The 15,418-nt window shown below is 35.8% G+C and overlaps 3 protein-coding genes across 3 annotated transcripts; all 3 read right to left on the bottom strand.

The window, feature by feature from the left end:
• Positions 1-193: 193 nt before the first annotated feature.
• LOC132188086 (protein SOSEKI 5-like) lies at positions 194-1,826 on the bottom strand. Its single transcript, XM_059602497.1, has 3 exons — positions 1,604-1,826; positions 1,449-1,518; positions 194-815 (listed from the first exon to the last, which is right to left on the bottom strand). Exons 1-3 carry the CDS (start codon positions 1,824-1,826, stop codon positions 194-196), a joined length of 915 nt encoding a protein of 304 aa, XP_059458480.1.
• Positions 1,827-3,615: 1,789 nt separating this feature from the next.
• LOC132187539 (heat shock cognate 70 kDa protein-like) lies at positions 3,616-6,268 on the bottom strand. Its single transcript, XM_059601882.1, has 2 exons — positions 5,886-6,268; positions 3,616-5,416 (listed from the first exon to the last, which is right to left on the bottom strand). Exons 1-2 carry the CDS (start codon positions 6,106-6,108, stop codon positions 3,774-3,776), a joined length of 1,866 nt encoding a protein of 621 aa, XP_059457865.1. The 5' UTR covers positions 6,109-6,268; the 3' UTR covers positions 3,616-3,773.
• Positions 6,269-11,126: 4,858 nt separating this feature from the next.
• Positions 11,127-15,071, bottom strand: LOC132187541 (phragmoplastin interacting protein 1). Its single transcript, XM_059601883.1, has 4 exons — positions 14,390-15,071; positions 13,566-13,737; positions 11,791-11,837; positions 11,127-11,708 (listed from the first exon to the last, which is right to left on the bottom strand). The coding sequence occupies exons 1-4, from the start codon at positions 14,980-14,982 to the stop codon at positions 11,174-11,176; spliced, it is 1,347 nt and encodes a 448-aa protein (XP_059457866.1). The 5' UTR covers positions 14,983-15,071; the 3' UTR covers positions 11,127-11,173.
• Positions 15,072-15,418: the final 347 nt, after the last annotated feature.

Here is a 15,418-nt window from a genome sequence, read left to right as displayed (position 1 = left end):
CATATTGCAAATCATTTTTTTTTTTTTAATGATATTCTCTTTGAGATTATAATTGCTAAATCATATTTTATTACAAATGTTGAAAAAGATGATTAATTAATTAATTATTAAACACACCCTCATGCTCAAATCAGATTACATACATGTCACAACAACTCATTTGTATACACCATATCCTATATATCTCACACCTTCAATCCTTACTTGCTGTTAACTCACAATCTCCGATCCTTCTTGATCCACACCTGATCAACTGCATCAGAACCGTAGACGGCTTCATCCTCCCACTGGGACGATGATCACTCTCCACCGTCCGATTTCTTGAATCTGCTGACCCATCAACCTTCCTGGACCTCTCCAAAGACTTTGAAAATGCTAAAGTAACTTCTCCACTCAGCTCAGACTGCTCAGTTATGGCAGCACTCCCTTCACACTCTTCAGCTTCTTCCCGATCTTCCCCTCTTCCCCTCCCCTTATCCTCAGTCTGTGTCGCTGCATTAGCGGCTTTTCCGGCAAACTCTCCGACAGTTTTGGCCTCGTAAACCTGATATTCACGAAGGTCGTGAAATGAACTCCATGACTGATTCTTTTTCCTGGGAATGACCGGCCGGGCATTAACAGAATCTACACTGGAAGTACTGTTTGTTTCCGAGGAAATGTTTGAGGTTGATGATGACAGTACTGTTTCATAGGATCGACAGCTTAGAGAAGTTTGTAGGAGTTGTGAGCCTTTGAGAACATATTCATGGCCATGACACGGGTAGATGAATTCATTCTTGGACAAATCTTGCCACACAAATCCATTTTTGTAGCTCCTGAATTCAAAATAACTCTCATATTGCTGAAAGATCTTAGTTTTCTTTGGGTTATTATTATAAGTTATAACTTGGAAGAGAAAATTAGCTAAAAACTTTTAGTTCATGCACAAATATATAGCTAAAACTTCACAAAGGATCCCTAATTATCGTGGGGTTTTGAAATCATTCCCATAAATTTTAAAAACTTTCAATTTCACCATTCAAACTTTCAATTTGATGCAATTTATCCCTCGGTCAATTTTTGCCGTTAAAATCTCTAAAAAGACAAAATTACCCTTCGATTTTCTTTTTTTTTAAAATTGAAAAAAAAAATGATCACAATGGCCCAATTGCGGGTCACCACCTTGTAGTTTTTTTATTTTTATTTTTTTATAATAATTTTTTTAAAAAAATTTAATTTAAAATTAAGGGTAAATTTATAATTTTGTAAAAAAGTCAAAAGTATAATGGTCATTGTATCACTTTTAACACTTAAAAACTAACGAATGAGTTTAAATTGACTGCAATTGAAAGTTAAGAGATTCAAATTTAGAGTTTTTAAACTTTGAGAGAGTTTTCTCAAAACGTGCAGTAATTCAGGAGTTTGAAGTGAAGTTTCTTCAAATATATAATAAGAAAAATGCTCTTTACCGTTTTGAAGACCAAGAGTACAAGTCGGCCATGCCTTGTCCTCGAAGAAAATTTAGTCTGTTCATCACATCTGAGAAACAGGAAAAGTAAATACAACCAGATGAGATTCTACAAGTATTAGGCCTTCATATATTATGTAGTTGATTAATTAGTACCTCTAAGATAGAGTCCTTTGGGGGAAGAGAGAGGGACCTCCATGAAATGAGGGTGCTCAAGCTGGCCATTCCGAGAGAGGTAGTAAATGACAGCAACTTTTTGCTGATCAGCAGCCTTGGACTTTGGCTCAATCCAGATTTTGTTTCTCTCAGGACTGTTCTCTCTGTCTTGCCATTGCCTTGGCATGCACAGCACTGCTGTTCCTCTTGAATCTGCTGCCATTTTAGTGAAGAAATAGAAGACGAGTGGGAGTTCTCATGCATTTATAAGGGTGGCTTGGGAAATGATACAAGTATGGAGCAATGAGCATGGTGGGTGTGGGTGGATTGGATTATTCAGTAGTGGGTGGAAAGCGACAAGAAGTGGTATAAAACAAAAAGAGATTTTGAGTTTTGCCCATAAAATTTTGTCAATGCTGAAATCTTATCACAAGCAACAAATCTTCAGCGCGCTGTTTACTTTAGCGTATAAGTTTGTGCAGCAAGCTTTATGAAGGCAATAATTTAGAGCCATTTTGTAGGGCTCAAAGCCAACATGTTCCTCAAATGCTTTGTCCATTACTAGCAAGCTCACGGGCAAGAGTGAGGCTAAAACAAATTAAGTAGTTCTATTTTCAATATACCAATTACCAAGTCAAAGCTACTCCCGTGAAACAATGACGCTCAAAAACTGGAAGGCAAGTTGACAAATTAAAACTAAATGCGAGGAAAATGCACTTTACCCCTGAAGTTTGATTTATTTTTTAATTTGAACCCTAATGTTTAAAAATTTATAATGTACCCTCACAAAGTTACAAAATTTTGCAATTCGAACACTCCGTTACCCAATTCTGTCTTCTCATATGCAAATTCGAACACGTGCCATACATGTGATAATGTTTTTCCAAATCTTTCCATTTTGCCCCTAATTTTTTTTAAAAAAATATATATATATACTGAGGGTTGGCCGTAGCCACCCCTTCGGCCCAGCCACCCCCATCTAGCCGGATTGGGGTTGGCTTGGCCCATGGAGGTGGTTCGGCCACCCCCGAGGGCCCACCCCCCAAATGGCATTTTTTGTTTTTAATTTTAAAAAAGTAGGGGCAAAATGAGAAGATTTGGGAAAAAATTATCACGTGTGTGGCACGTGTTCGACTTTTCGTCTGAGAAGACAGAATTGGGTAATGGAGTGGTCGAATTGCAAAATTTTGTAACTTTGTGAGGGTACATTATAAATTTTTAAACATTGAAGTTCAAATTAAAAATAAAGTCAAACTTCAGAGGGGGTAAACTACATTTTCCACTTAAATGTTTCTAGCTTTTCCAATTTCCAAATATCTTCAAGACCATGGAAGCTAATACAGAAATCTGCTGACTGAGCAACTCCAAACAGAATAGCTATTGGGGATTAAAGGCTAAACTTCATTTATAGACAAATCTTTTCTTTTAATTGGGTCCGAGGAAATTTATGTTGTTCTTTTAGCAATAACAGGCGATGTGCCTAGCTTTGAAGCCAAATCCAGTTTCAGTATTTGAACTTTTTTTATTTTTTATTTTTGTAAATGTATTTGAACATTTTTGCTTGTGGGTTTGTTTGAAATACATGTAATTGTTATATTATATTTGGGGGGCCAGAATAGTGACATTGTACTACATGTAAGAGAGTTTCTTTAGGGAATTGTCACATTGTACCATAAGCTAAAAATTAATTTTATCTTCAAGACAAGTCGTAATTAATAGTAATTGAATGGACATTTTTTCTCATATATAGAAGGCAAGCAGTGCATAGACCATGGTTAGATTTGGTACATTAATTAGCTCTCTCTGACTATTCGTGCACACTGATGAAGTAACGTCGTTTCATCATTTCGAAACATCTAGTTTAGGTTGATATTTAAAATATGCCTCTAGCTAATCCAATTTATTAGAATTTTAATTTGCATGAAAACTATTTGTTGAAAATGCATTTGCAAGCAACCCAACTGGAAATTAAAGAACGAACTGCTATAAACACTTGGAAAAGCCATGAAACATTAACATTAAAACCATAAATCACACATCATATTTCAATTTCCAACTGCTACCAAATAAAGCCACATCAAAACACACTGACAACAAAAATACTAATAAGGTGCCATAACAGACTCCAAGTGTCATCTTTTTTTATGAGAAGATCGAGCTGCTCAATTGCTTATGGTTGTCTAGATATCTTTGCAATGATGGGATTACAGATTAACTCAAGTCCAATCAGCTTGTCCTCAAACTCATTTTCCTCCGCATGTTGGATACCATCTAACCAATGAATCACTTGCTTAATAGCAGCTTCAATCTTCTCCTTGCCAGCAGCGTCAAGCTTGCCACCAATCTCCTTATCATTGACAATACTCCTCATTTTGTACGCATAGTTCTCCAAAGCTTCCTTAGCCCTAACCTTCTTCCTGTGCTTATCATCTTCAACTTCGTATTTCTTTGCATCTAGAACCATCCTATGAATATCTTCTGTGGATAGTGAATTCTTGTAATTTGTAATTGTGATCTTGTAACTTACGCCAGTGGTCTCCTCCATGGCAGAAACGTTCAAGATACCATTGGCATCAATCTCAAAGTATACTTTTATTTTAGCGGTACTCCTGGGCGCTGCAGGAATTGGAGAAAGCTCAAATTGTCCCAACCAATTGTTATCCACAGCTCTTGCTCTCTCACCCTCATAAATCGGAATCCAAGCAGAAGTTTGGTTGTCATACTTGTTGGTGCAGTCCATTTGCTTCTTAGTGGGAATGGAGGTATTCCTCGGAATCACAACGGCCATCTCACCTTCAGCATATTCAAACCCTAGGGATAGAGGGGTGACATTCATGAGCACTATGCGTTGAACTTTCTCATTACCCCTACCAGCCAAGTTTGCAGCTTGAACAGCGGCTCCATAAGCCACAGCTTCATCTGGGTTGATGCTCTTGTTAAGCTGCTTTCCATCAAACAAGTCTTGCAACAGCTGCTGCACCTTAGGAATTCTTGAAGAACCACCAGTAAGAACAACATCATGGACTCCTCTCTTGTCCATCTTAGCATCAGTCAAACACTTCTCTACAAGCTCAATAGACTTCTTGAACAAGTCCATATTGAGTTCCGCAAATTTAGCACGGGTAATACTTGAGGAGAAATCAATACCATTATATAAAGAATCAACTTCAATGGTAGTCTCACTTGCGGAAGAAAGAATCCTCTTTGCTCTCTCACAAGCAGTTCTCAATCTCCTTAGAGCTCTGGCATTTCCACTAATGTCCTCCTTGTGATGTCTCTTAAATATTTCAACGAAGTGTTTTACCATTATGTTGTCAAAGTCCTCACCTCCAAGGTGAGTGTCTCCAGCAACGGCCTTCACTTCAAAAGTGTCACCGTCAATGGTAAGTAGTGAGATATCTGTAGTACCGCCACCCAAATCAAAGATTAACACGTTTCTCCCACCAATGTCAGTCTTATTAAGACCGTAAGCAATGGCTGCGGCCATTGGTTCATTGATTATCCGCATGACATTTAGTCCTGCAATGCTTCCAGCATCCTTTGTAGCCTTACGCTGTGAATCATTGAAGTAGGCTGGGACAGTAATTACAGCATTCTTCACAATTGTGCCAAGGTAGGACTCGGCAATCTCACGCATCTTTTTGAGGACCATAGATGAGATTTCCTCTGCAGCAAAATGCTTCTCTTCCCCCTTATAAGTGACCACGATCATAGGTTTGTCGGTAGGACCTTCAATAACCTTGAATGGCCAAAGGTAGATATCACTCTGAACTACAGAATCACTAAATCTCCTACCAATTAACCGCTTTGCATCTGCAAAATAATAAGAGAAAAAATGGCAAAATGATTTGATAAGACTAAAGCATAAGATGCAACGAATCACAGGAATGAAAGAAAGAAAAACAATCAGCATATCAAGAATTGGAATGAAAGACGGTAGGAAAAAAAATAAAACAATTTATATGACCAATTTTCTTAAGAAGAATTCATTTTCGTCAAGGACTCAAGATCATCTAATTTTTGGGCCAACATCAAATCCAGGGTGATGCGAAATATATGGAACAGTTACCATTTACAAATACTAGCTAGCATGTGATTAGTTGTAAGTTTTTAATATTTCTTAAGAGATCGCTTCAAATATTGATTTTAATAAATCTTTTTCAGTCAGTTAAGAGACAAGCAGATTATTTTCTATTACTTCTTAAATACTAATTAAACTACAAATATGAAATTGATAATTTGGACGTAAAAAGAGCTAAGATGGCTATAGACTAAAAATTACCAAAAACAGAGTTTGTGGGATTCCTGGCGACCTGGTTCTTGGCTGCATCACCGACCAAACGCTCTTTGTCAGTGAAGGCAACATAAGACGGTGTTGTCCTGTTGCCCTGATCGTTGACTATGATCTCTACGCGATCATGCTGCCATACTGCCACGCACGAGTACGTCGTCCCCAAATCAATCCCTATCGCTGGCCATTCTCCTTCGCCGGCCATTCTTGACATACGTCTGCAAGATGACAGAAATGAAGTAGATGAAGAAAGACTCTTGCGTCTGAAACGATCACGAAACTAAAGTAGATGACACGTTGAAGATGGTCATTTTATTGAATTTGTTTCCTTGCTCACGAAGTAGACACAGTTTGTAAAGGTAAAAGCAACTTTTTCTCTGTGCTTTACCCATTTCATTAAGTAAACAGAGAATCTTATTGCTCAGACAAAAGAAAAAAGAAAAAGAAAAAGATTGTGAATCCTACTAAAGATTTATCTTACCAAATTATATTTGTTGTAGAATTTGAAAAAGTGTCCTATTTTTCATGAAATGACAAGTAATGATATAAGTCTTCTTAAAGTCTTTTTAGAGTCATCCGAAATATGATGTGGCTTTTAAAATTACCGTTAAATTTGAGATATGATTTATTGACTTTTGATCTATTGGTAATTTTAAAAGTCATATCACATTTAGGATGATTCTAAAATGACTCTATCAAGACTTATAGCATTACTCCAAAATGACTTTCATTCATTTCTAAAGCAAATTTAGAGGTTACTTGAAGAGTGCTGCTCGAGTTTTATGTTCATTTCGTTTCAATGTCACTACAAAAAAATAATCAATTTTTGACGTGGCTATAGTACATGATTTTTTTTTTGCCACGTCAGTAAATATTTTTCTGATATAGCCAAAAATACCACGTCATAAATTTTCTGACATGCTATTTTAACACGTCAAAAATTTCTGACGTGTTAAATGTTGACACGTCACTAAAAAAATTGAACGAGATATTCAACTTTTTCCCTCTTCTTTTTCTTTATTCTTTATTCTTCTTTCCCTTTATTCTTTTATTCAACATTTATTCTTTCCATTTTTCTTTTATTTCCCCACTCTCTCTCTCCTCTCTCGATCTCCCTCTTCTCTCTGCACAGCTGCAGCTCCCTCTAGAGAGAAGAAGAAAAGAAAAGGAAAAGAGAAAAAGAAGAGAAGAAGAAGAAGAAGAAAAAGAAAAGGAAAAGAGAAGCAGAAGAAAAATAAATAAATAAATAAAAAAAGAAGAAGAGAAGATAAGAAGATAAGAAGATTTTTTGTGTTTTTTGAAGATTTGTTGGGTTTGACGTTTGGGTTTTTGATTTTTCAGGTTGATTTTTTGATTTGGGTTTTTGATTTATTGAAGATTTTTAGGTTTGGGTTTTTGAAAATTAATGGAGAAAAGAAGAGAGGGAGAGCTGGCCGGCCGGAGAAACAAAAGTGGAGAAAAGAAGAGAGAGAGAATGAGAAAATGGAGAGGGAGAGCTGGAGAAATTGGTGAAAAAAATTTGGGAAAAGTCCACTTACCCTCCTCAAACTACCACCACATTGATAATGTCATCCCCAAACTTTTAATTGCGACAATATTCTCCTCAAACTCCCACTAGAATGACAATATCCCCCTTTCGTCAAATAAAACCGTTAATACTAACGGCAGAGGCATCATGTGCATGTCATGTGCACACATTTGACTTTAAAAATACTGTCATACCCTTATTTGACTTAAAATGACCGCAATACCCTCCTACTTTAATGTGTCTTTTCATTTTTCACCTTGCAGAATTATTACCGAATTTTCACACAAGATATCCTGCATCAAACAAGGTATGTGCACTTATCAAACCTTTAAGGTTTAGCCTTTGCCAACAGTGACGCATGCAGCCAACAGTTATGCAGTAAAAGTATTTGCCGTAGCCAACACTGACGCAGCCAAGAGCACTATGCAGTAAAAGTATTTTCCCGTATAGCCCTTCCATAGCCAACATTGACGTAGGACATCCTGCAAGGTATGACTTAGCATGTGTTATATATATATATATATATACCGATCCACTGAATAGTTCTATTTTCTTGTATACTATGAAATAATATAATACTGCATTTTTTTTTTCATTTTTTTTGGGTTCTTTACCAGACGTTCTTTTAAGTATAGCAATAAAAGACAAACAAATGATTTGAAAAAATAGATGATAGAAGGAATTAAGCTTTTGAATCATGATTCAGCTAGTCTTTTTTTTTTTTTTTTGGTTATTATTATTATTTTTTTAAATTTTTTTAATTAATTAGCGAACAACACAAGAAGACAATCATAAAGGTTTGTTTGTTTTCTAGTGGTCAAACACTGTATTTTTTTATTAAACAATAAATAAAATATTAGACAAATGATTTTTTTTTTTTTTTTACAAAAATAAAAATTTGAGTTGTGTCTCATATCTTTTTTTACAGGTCATATGATGGCTGGACATAATTTACTATTTAAAGCATATCATGGGGGTAAGTTTAACCGAGAATCTAGTTGCATGTACTTGAGAGAAGATAATCACAACATATTTAATCGGGTTGGATTACATTCACGCTTGGCGTTCTGCGTTTATTTTCTCTACCATTTTCCAAGCAGTGACAGCGAGAATGGTGTTGGCTTGAAGATCTTGAGCAAACTCACTTTCCCCATAGAAATTGTGCACCAGCAAGTATAGAAATTGTATAACGTCGTTTTGAGCAACGAAAATCATGCTCCTGCAAGTACAGAAATTGTTCTGAGAAGAATGGGGGAAGAAGAAGACTAGAAGAGAATATTAGGGAAGAAGAAGAAGACTGGGTGTTTTGGGTTTCATTGGCCAATGGGTAAGACGTGGTTTTAATTGTTGAAATGTTTAAAGTAATTGTTAAGTTTATTTTAGACATTTAGATTTCATTGAAAAGACTAGTATGCCCCTACCGTTAGTATTAACGGTTTTATTTGACGGAGGGGGGACATTGTCATTCTAGTGGTAGTTTGGAGGGGACATTGCCGCAATTGAAAGTTTGGGGGAGAAATTGTTAATGTGGTAGTAGTTTGAGGGGAGTAAGTGAACTTTTCTCAAAAAAATTTAAAAAATATATATTTTAATTGAAAAATAATTTAAATTAATAAATTTTTTAATTGAAAAAAAAATTTTAAAAAGAAAAATTATTATTTTTTAATAATTTTTTAAAATTTATTGACGTGTTAGTTTTAACACGTCAGAAAATTTTCTGACGTGTCAATTTCTGACAAGTCAATAATTTTTTGATGTGTCAGAAAATGACACGTCATGAAATTTTTTTAACATGCCACTTTTTGACATTTCAAAAATTATTGACTTGTTAAAAGTGACACGTTAGAAAATTTTCAATTCTGACATCCAAAATTTTAACGCCTGACACACGTCAAAAAGGCCATGTCAATAAAATTTACTAACATGTCAAACCATCTAACACGTCAGAAACTGCGTGTCAGGAAAAAATACAATTTTTGTAGTGTGTATTTATAATAGGAATGTTAAATACTATATATTTATTTGATAATTATTTAATAATATTGATATGATGCTCTAAATTAATTATTTGATTTTTTTATTTAACAATAATTAATTGAGAGTATCACGTTAACCTTGTTGGGAAATATTTGATAGAATTATAATATTTAACATTTCTATGAGTATATATATATATACGCTAAGAATTAATGAAGGAAGAGGAAGAAGACCAATTTGGTGAATACCGTACAATTCACCAAACCTAATATATATATATATATATATATATATATATATATATATATATATATATATATATAATTCTATTATTCTCTCTCTATTTTTTTTTTCTTTTCTTTTCTTTTCGTTGTTCTCCTTTCTCTTCCTTTCTCTCCTCTTAAGCATTCTCTTCCTCTCTACGAATTTTTAGAAATATGATCATTGAGAAAATATAGAATTTTGTAAATATAACCTTATGAAAAGATAATTTTCAAAAATATTATTGTTGAAAAAGCAATAAAGAAATCCTTAAGAATGAGATATAAATGCTTTTAAAAAGCTTGGAAATAAAAGTAGGTAATTTTTTCAATTAAAATGAAAAGAAAATTTGTTATGCGGAATGATCTAAGAAGGTTAAACATTCGCAATAAACTTAAGAGCACTCACATTAAACTCAACAAAATAGCTAAAAAAAACTATTTTGGCTAGCCTTATAGCAAATTTGCTGTATACGGTAGCTCAACAATATGTAATTTATATTGATTAAAAAAATATCAATGTGATTATTTTTATTCTTTGAGAATAGAGAAAGTAAATAACGAATGAATATTTTAAGGGAAAAGTACACTTTATCCCCTCTAAAGTTTGGGGCAATTTTTAATTCGACCTCTAATGTTTTAAATTTTGCAATGCATCCCCCAAAACTCTCAAATTTTTGCAATTTGACCAATTTTATCAAAAAATTTTCATACTACCCCTAATTTTTTATTTTTTATTTTTTATTTTTTTAAAAAAATTCCGTAGCCACCCCTTTGACAATCTAACCATTTTTGCATCCCAATTTTTTTAAAAAATAAAAATAAAATAAAAAATTAGGGGCAATATAGAAATTTTGAGATAAAATTGGTCGAATTACAAAAATTTGAAAGTTTGCATTGCAAAAATTGAAACATTTGAGATTAAATTGAAAATCGTCTCAAACTTTAGAGGGTAAAGTGTAATTTTCCCATATTTTAAATAAAAAATTGAAAGTGAATAGTTAAAATATTAAGATGAATGTAGGCGCTTTGAAAAAATAGGTAACTAAAAAAAAAAAAAAAAAAAGTGTTATTTAACTAAATATTTATTGAGCCAAGTATAAGTGCTCTAATAAGAAGGATAAATGTCCATAAAGTTTATTATCGTTTAGTAACAGTTCCCTTGCCGTTTAAAGAGTTTGTTGCCGTTCTCCACCATTTAAACGACAACAAATTATTTGTTGTTAAAATGATGAAGAATCAGCTGCCATTGACTTAATCAAACAATGATGAAATTTCATCAGTTTATATGTATACTAACAAGCAACAGGCATAACATGCTTAACTGATACAGAAAGAATTACAGAGCTATTCCTTTAACTCTTCCCAACAAAGTCAGGTTGAACAAAACTTGGGAACATCTAACCTGTAATAGCAAAATAAAACAAAAGTTCTTCCTAAAAAGAAAAACCTCTTTTAACCTACCAATGAATATTAATAGGAAACAAAGAATGATGGGAACTCTTCATACATGCTCAACTTGCAATGGAATTTGTTGATTCAGCATTTTGCTTCTTTGGACAAGCTGATGATAAATGGCCCTTTTCACCACACTCATAGCATGTCCTCCTCCTTATCTTACCACTGCTGACAGTAGATCCAGCAATCTCAGCATTCTCAGCATTCTCAGCTACATTTTCAGCTACTTCAATTGTAGGTGCAGATCTTGAATGGGTTCCTGTCCCTTTATTAGGAACTGCACAACTTATCTTGACAGGTCTCCCGCACACAATCTGCTGATCCAACTTTAATGCCATTGTCAGCGATAGACTGTCAGAGAAATCCACATGGGCATAGCCGCGGAATTCCTCTGTTTCCTTATGTATACCAAAACGTATGGATGATATCTTGCAGTCTGAGAAAAGTTTCCTCAGGTCATCCTCAGTTATATCCCATGACAAATTTCCAACATAGATTCTATTGTAGCCCTCCACTATTTTTGGGGCAAAATCAGGAGCTTTATTGGATCTAGTTGCCTTGTATGGTTGGATTTTTAGATACAATCCACCCCTGAGACATTAAAAGCTACATAAGCATGATATGGGAATTACATATGGGTAGTTGAAGAGAACATCGTGTATATGCTACTTACATGTCAGATCCATCAAGGGCCAAGGCTCGTTTAGCTGCAGCTTCAGTCTGTAAGAAACAGTATAACAGTAAGATCAAGCAAACCAGGAATCAGGAAACGAACTCCGTTCAGCTAATTTTAGCAAAAATTCTTACCCTTGGAAACTTTCCTTTTGTTTAAGAGCAATTTTGGTTACCCTATTTTGTTAGTTAAATCAGTGTTAGGCCATTATAATAGAAATTGGCCATTCTCCACTATGTGGTGCGTGCCTCAGGTATAAGTAATCCTATATTTCAAGGCATGCTCTGAACACCTTACACGAAGCACATACTCTGGAGCAAGAGTTTGAAACCTTGAAACACAAGTTAACTTAATTATACAACTCTATGCTTTTCAATATGCAAGAAACAAGAGGCATGGATTTAATTACAATGAAATCCTTGTGATTCTTATAAGGGTGAAGCCCCACTTACCTTACAAAACTATGCCCAAAAAGGTTATAGTCCATCTCAAAAGTCAAAACAAGAATAACCAGTTAGGTAATTACATCAAGCACAAGCTGTCCAGGTAGGAATCATCTGATGCTGTTTTGTCTTTCTTCCTTCTCTTCTCTGTTGTTTTTATTAGAAATTGAGTGATCTTGGTCTCTCTCTCTCTCTCTCTCTTGAATTTTTTTTACTGTGTAAATTTGAAAGTGCTTGTGGTTCTCATCAGCTTCAACTCAGTGTGGATGAGAACTATACTTTGTTTGTTGTGAAGAATGACAGGCAGTCAATTATTTGGGAGGTGATGATTGAAGTAGTTTGAGAGTTAGAGATTGTAAGTTCAGTAAAGATGATTTAGATGGACAGGCGGTCAGTCATGGACTTTAGTAACATTGATATTCTGTTTTTTGCAGGCAAATGCTGTTTAAGGCACATTGCTAGGGTTGGAGGTATGAATTGCTACCATTGAAGCAAGCTAGAGTGGGCATATGCATTGGCAATCATGAATTTGTATTATTGTAACTAACTGGCAGAAAAGATTGACAAGCTTGTAATTAATTGGCCAACAAGTGGATGGGAGTGGATTTGTTGTGGTATTTGGGCATTTCCAATGGTAGTTTTGTGTGAGTGTGGAAGGGCAGTGATGATGTTTGATTTTCTGGTTTGGGAGTTTTGAGGCTATGGGTGGCAGCAGCAATAGTTGGTAGTGCTTTGATGGTGTTGTCTGGGCTGTGAGAGGTGTGTGGTGGCTGGCGGTTCCAGCCATGGAAGGTGTGGTGGCTGGCAGTTTGGGCCATGTGTCACGGCAGTTTGAGGGGAAGGAACGTCAGGGAGGTGGCCCTCTCTCTAGCTCTCCGAATTCCAAATAAATGTGGTTGCCAAACAAATTTTCAGTATGTTGTTTCCTAAAAATAGTTTTTGAGTATGATTCTTTCCATAAAAAAAATATGGTACTGAAATTAACTTGAGACGGTTTTCTGTTCTCATTCTCGAAAACATATTTCATGAACAAAAAATTGAAAATAGGATCCAATCGGATCGAGGATCTCATGATTTGGACCAATACCCTTCTAGGCTAACCAGTTTTAATGGTTTCAATTCAGCAGTCAATATTCTCTACAAGTTTATCTCCAAAGTGATGATATCTACATATTTATAAGCTCATTTTCACTAGGCTTTTTTAGCAACCACTCCCTAACTCTTATGGAAGAGGGAAAAAAATCACTTCTAAGTTACAGTCGTAATTAATTAAAATAGACAATCTTGATCAAGATCAAGATGTATGTGGAAGGCTTCTAACTAATTCCTTACCTTGAAAGTAATAATGGCAATTCCTCTGAACTTCCCACTTTCAGGAAACCTCATGCAATCAACTTCAGTTATTGAACCACAGCCTTCAAAGTAACTTCGAATATCATCCTCACTCGAGTAAAATGGAATACCTCCAGCGTAGACTTTTGCACTGACCTCCTCGTATGCTTGACTGTTAAATTAAAAAAGAACTAAGTTAGGAGAAGAAGACATATATAAGGGAGACACTACAAACTATCATCATCGCCTTAGCGAAAGAAGCCAGCTCCATTTCAAACTAATTCCCTTCTCTATTCTCTATACAAGCAGACAACTTTCCTAAATAAACAAAACCCCCCAAAAAGTTAACAAAAACAATTCTTTACTTGTTAAGGAAAACGTTGGAGGATAATATCAACCAACATCAAGCATAACATTCAAAAAAAAAAAAAAACCTATGTCCAGGTATGTTTTGCAGGAAATCGCTGCATCTATCCAACTGTCTCTCCAACCATTCCTAAAAGCATCAAACTTTGAGTAGAAATAGCAATCACCTATACAGTTTCTTGCTTTCCTTCTCCTTTTGCCAGTTTTTCTTGCCAACCAAACAGAAAAGCAAATCCATTTACTACCAATATCACAGAATCAACTCAAACATAATATCAACACACTTGGGATTTCAAAAAACGTACTTTTCCGAATCAAGACATACATAGATTCTCCTGAAGCAACAAAAGCACTTCCAAAATGGCCAATCAAACAACACTATAACCTAACCAAACTAAAACCCATCAAATTAACAAGAAAAACTAGAATTAACCACATGGGTATACTCTCAAATTTACCTGTCACTGTTCCTATTTGTCTCTGCGACCCCTTGCCCTTCACTTCCATTCTCACCACCTTTGCTCTGCTCCTCCTCAATCTTACCCTTATTCTTCTTATTCTTCTTATTCTTTTTTTTCTTCTTTTTCTTCTTCGATTTCTCGGTCTCCTTCACAACCCCATTTCCCTCAGAACCCAAGTCTCCATCTTTTCCCTCCTCCTCCTCTCTCTTACTCTTACTCCTCTTCTTCTTCTTCTTCTTCTTCTTCTCCTCACCCAAGTCTCCATCTTTTCCCTCCTCTTCCTCTCTCTTCCTCTTACTCCTTTTCTTCTTCTTCTCCTCACCCAAACCCTCTGACCCACCTCCCTTATTCTCTTCAGAGTCCTTCAAGCCCTGCAAAGGCAGGGCCTTTCTGCGTTTCTCACGCTTTGACAACCTGGGTCTCTGGCTCGCCGTGTCCAAAAGCAGCTTCAGCGACAATTGGGGCTGTGCATTCGGGTCTGGTTCTTTCGGTCCATCGCTACTCCGGTCTTTTCCGCCCACGGATTTCTCTAACGACTCGGCGACTTCGGCTCTTAGCTTCTGCTTCAGCTTCTTGTTCGACAAAACCATGCTTCCCAATAGTACAACAATGGCGGCTTACACTCACACAAAGAGAGAGAGAGAGAGAGAGAGAGATTTGGGGTTTTTTTTTTCTCTGCTGGGCAAAAGCAGTGAAACGCACCGTTTTCTCAGACAGCTGGCGGATGTTATAAACGACAAGAATTTGCTTTGTTCTGACTCCGAAAGCTGCGGGGTCGTTTTGCAGTTAAGGCTAAAGGGCTCCAACTTGGTAGAGATGAACGACAAGAGGAGAATGGGAAAGATGGAGGACATGAGCTCCAGGATTTGGGCGGCCCATCTGGCTTGCTCAGCTATCACTGCTACAAGCCCCCGCAGAGTTGCTCCATCACTAACCATGGACATGAAATTCTTCCCCCCTGGTTCGTAGACTCCTTTTCTTGTTTATCATTTATTTTTTTATTTTTTTATTTTGTTTAGATCAATG

This window comes from Corylus avellana, chromosome ca7 (assembly GCF_901000735.1).
Source record: "Corylus avellana chromosome ca7, CavTom2PMs-1.0".
NCBI classification, from domain to species: Eukaryota; Viridiplantae; Streptophyta; class Magnoliopsida; order Fagales; family Betulaceae; genus Corylus; species Corylus avellana.
Note: the sequence above shows the minus strand (reverse complement) of the source record. Positions and strands in the feature narration are given on the sequence as shown.